Source organism: Mizuhopecten yessoensis, unplaced genomic scaffold, assembly GCF_002113885.1.
Source record: "Mizuhopecten yessoensis strain PY_sf001 unplaced genomic scaffold, ASM211388v2 scaffold2681, whole genome shotgun sequence".
NCBI classification, from domain to species: domain Eukaryota; kingdom Metazoa; phylum Mollusca; class Bivalvia; order Pectinida; family Pectinidae; genus Mizuhopecten; species Mizuhopecten yessoensis.
In genome coordinates, this window is record NW_018404667.1 from 1,286,722 (window position 1) to 1,291,008 (window position 4,287).

General features: G+C 49.0%; 1 protein-coding gene across 1 annotated transcript; it reads right to left on the reverse strand.

Moving 5' to 3' along the window:
• Positions 1-1,610: 1,610 nt before the first annotated feature.
• LOC110446396 lies at positions 1,611-2,282 on the reverse strand. The gene has a single exon (XM_021491528.1). It carries the CDS (start codon positions 2,280-2,282, stop codon positions 1,611-1,613), a length of 672 nt encoding a protein of 223 aa, XP_021347203.1.
• Between the last annotated feature and the right edge of the window lie 2,005 nt (positions 2,283-4,287).

A 4,287-nucleotide genomic window follows, 5' to 3' on the forward strand; every position in this document is an offset into this window, starting at 1 on the left:
AGCTATCCGATCTATCGTTGTAGCGAGACAGCGGCCATACTGAGCTATCCGAGCTATCATTGGAGCGAGACACCGCCCATACTGAGCTATCCGCGCTTTCATTGTAGCGAGACCCCGGCCATACTCAGCTATCCGAGCTATCATTGTACCGAGCCGCCGGCCATACTGAGTTATCCCAGCTATCATTGTAGCGAAACACCGGCCATACTGAGCATTCCGAGCTATCATTGTGGCGAGCCGCCGGCCATACTGAGTTATCCGAGCTATCGTTGTAGCGAGATGCCGGCCATACTGAGCTCTCCGAGCTATCATTGTATCTAGACTCCGGCCATCCTGAGCTAGCCGAGCTATCATTGTGGCGAGCCGCCGGCCATACTGAGCTCTCCGAGCTATCATTGTAGCGGGACGCCGGCCATACTGACCTATCCGATCTATCGTTGTAGCGAGAGGCCGGCCATACTGAGCTATACGCGCTATTATTGTAGCGAGATATCGGCCATACTGAGCTATCAGAGCTATCATTGGAGCGAGACGCCGGCCATCCTGAGCTATCCGATCTATTATTGTAGCGAGCCACCGGCCATACTGAGCATTCCGAGCTATCATTGTATCTAGACTCCGGCCATCCTGAGCTATCCGATCTATTATTGTAGCGAGCCACCGGCCATACTGAGCATTCCGAGCTATCATTGTGGCGAGCCGCCGGCCATACTGAGTTATCCGAGCTATCGTTGTAGCGAGATGCCGGCCATACTGAGGTATCCGAGCTATCATTGGAGCGAGACGCCGGCCATTCTGAGCGATCCCAGCTATCGCCAGTATAGGTGGTCAAGACCTGTGTGAGTGTTGCTGTGGCGGGGCAGGGGGGGGTGAGCGAGCGGTCGGCCTCGTGTGTATGATCCGAGCTATCATTGTCGCGAGACTCCGGCCATACTGACCTATCCGATCTATCGTTGTAGCGCGACAGCGGCCATACTGAGCTATTCGAGCTATCATTGTAGCGTGCCTCCGGCTATCCGGAGCTATCCGAGCTATAATTGTAGCGAGCCGCCGGCCATACTGAGCTCTCCGAGCTATCATTGTAGCGGGACACCGGCCATACTGATCTATCCGATCTATCATTGTAGGGAGACTCCGGCCATACTGAGCTATACGCGCTATTATTGTAGCGAGACACCGACCATACTGAGCTATCCGCGCTTTCATTGTAGCGAGACCCCGCCTATACTGAGCTATCCGCTCTATCGTTGTAGCGAGGCAGCGGCCATACTGAGCTATTCGAGCTATCTTTGTAGCGAGACCCCGGCCATACTGAGCTATTCGAGCTATCATTGTACCGAGACACCGGCCATACGGAGCTATCCGAGCTATTATTGTACCGAGACGCCGGCCATACTAAGCTATCCGAGCTATTATTGTAGCGATATCATTGTAGCGAGACCCCGCCTATACTGAGCTATCCGACCTATCATTGTGGCGAGACTCCGGCCATACGGAGCTATCCGAGCTTTCATTGTAGTGAGACGCCGGCCATACTTAGCTATCCGAGCTATCATTGAAGCGAGACGCCGGCCATTCTGAGCGATCCCAGCTATCGCCAGTATAGGTGGTCAAGACCTGTGTGTGTGTTGCTGAGGCGGGACAGTGAGAGGGCAGCGAGCGATCGGCCTCGTGTGTATGATCCGAGCTATCATTGTGGCGAGCCGCCGGCCATACTGAGTTATCCCAGCTATCATTGTAGCGACACTCCGGCCATACTGAGCCATCCGAGCTATCATTGTGGCGAGACCCCGGCCATACTGAGCTTGCCGAGCTATCATTGTAGCAAGACACCGGCCATACTGAGCGATCCGAGCTATCATTGTGGCGAGACTCCGGCCATACTGGGCTATCGGAGCTATCATTGTAGCGCGACGCCGGCCATACTGAGCTAACCGATCTATCATTGTAGGGAGACCCCGGCCATACTCAGCTATCCGAGCAATCATTGTAGCTATCCTCCGGCCATACTGAGCCATCCGAGCTATCATTGTCGCGTGACTCCGGCTATACTGAGCTATCCGATCTCTCGTTGTAGCGAGATGCCGGCCATACTGAGGTATCCGAGCTATCATTGGAGCGAGACACCGCCCATACTGAGCTATCCGATCTCTCGTTGTAGCGAGACAGCGCCCATACTGAGCTATCCGATCTATCGTTGTAGCGCGACAGCGGCCATACTGAGCCATCCGAGCTATCATTGTCGCGAGACGCCGGCCATACTGAGCTCTCCGAGCTATCATTGTACCGAGCCGCCGGCCATACTGAGCTACCCGAGCTATTATTGTAGCGATATCATTGTAGCGAGACGCCGCCCATACTGAGCTATCCGCGCTTTCATTGTAGCGAGACTCCGACCATACTGAGCTATCCGATCTCTCGTTGTAGCGAGATGCCGGCCATACTGAGGTATCCGAGCTATCATTGGAGCGAGACGCCGGCCATTCTGAGCGATCCCAGCTATCGCCAGTATAGGTGGTCAAGACCTGTGTGAGTGTTGCTGTGGCGGGGCAGTGAGAGGGCAGCGAGCGATCGGCCTCGTGTGTATGATCCGAGCTATCATTGTGGCGAGACCCCGGCCATACTCAGCTATCCGAGCTATCATTGAAGCGAGACGCCGGCCATTCTGAGCGATCCCAGCTATCGCCAGTATAGGTGGTCAAGACCTGTGTGTGTTGCTGTGGTGGGACAGTGAGAGGTCAGCGAGCGGTCGGCCTCGTGTGTATGATCCGAGCTATCATTGTCGCGAGACTCCGGCCATACTCAGCTATCCGAGCAATCATTGTAGCTATCCTCCGGCCATACTGAGCTTTCCGAGCTATCGTTGTAGCGAGACGCCGGCCATACTGAGCTATCCGAGCTATCGCCAGTATAGGTGGTCAAGACCTGTGTGTGTGTTGCTGTGGCGGGACAGTGAGAGGTCAGCGAGCGATCGGCCTCGTGTGTATGTATGCACGCTCTGAGAGATCAGTAGTAGGAGAGCTCAGTTAGATTAGTATTAGGTGTTTATTGTTCTATACGTAGTTATTTTGCATTTACTATTACATTGATACTGCTTTGTATATTCCCCCTGTGCATATTTATTAGTACAAGACGTACATGATCACAAGCAGTGATTACTCGGACATAGGCAATGTTTCAGAGCTAGAGTAACTTGTCTGTGTGTATAGGCATCCTAACTAAAATATTGATTCACCCCAGTTTGGGTAGATATACTCGCCGGTATCTTCAGTGTGACTGGTACGGACCATAGGAGAAACATCAGATTTGTTTTTCATTTCTTTCCTCAATTAACAAGAATTTTAACAATACGCAAGATATATGAGCACAGTTAATGTTCGGTTGATTTAAAGTTCATTTGTAATTTCTAACGATAACTCCTTGAACTTAAGACATTAAGATAAATATAAGAATCAAAGAGAACATCCTCCATTGTCCACATGATCGAGAGAAACTTGATTTCGTAAAAGAACAAAACATCGTTTTATGTTTTGACATAAGCTTTACTTGTTTGTATATGACTATATATAAGAAAAATAAAGAAAAAAAAAAGTTCGGATTATCAGGAAAATTTGATTATAGAAAACTAGGCATGCGCAATACTGTGTTCATCTCTTTTTCAACTTTGAGTAATTTGGGCAATTTTGATATAATTCAATTTTATGTACGTGAAGGGAGATAACTGTTTTTTGAAAAATGTTACCCTCTGCAAAAAGTTCTGTTTTTGTATGGTTTGTATGATCTATTTGAATGACACAGCTTTGTAAGCAAACAAATGACACAGCTAGCGCGCATTATGTCGTTTGCTTGCAAAGCTGTGTCATTCAAATAAATCATACATACCATACAAAAACAGTTCAATGCTTAATAAGTCACACGTATATGTTTGCAACTGATATTGATTTGGGAGAAATGGGGGAGCTAGGGCGATTTATGGAAGGTACATCTATATACCTTTCGCACTGTTACGTTGTACGAAAGTCATTTCGCTCTTAACCATTCATGGAACCGTACCGACCACATTCATTGTACATGTTGTATATGAATAAATATTCTAGTGTATTTTCGCCAAACTGGTAAAATACTGTGTTAACAAACGAAAGCGTTTTCGATTAAGTTTGGAGTTCACAGGCTTGTGGAGATAGCACATTTAGTGAAGCTTTGTCTTGAATGACGAACTGCTCCATCATGACAACGCCAGAGTCCAAAGCGTCGTCTTACAGATGACTCAGTGAAGCCTTACCGGTT

Coding starts and splice junctions, on each gene's coding strand:
- LOC110446396 (XM_021491528.1), bottom strand. CDS start 2,282: ATGATAGCTCGGAGAGCTCAGTATGGCCGGCGTCTCGCGACAATGATA.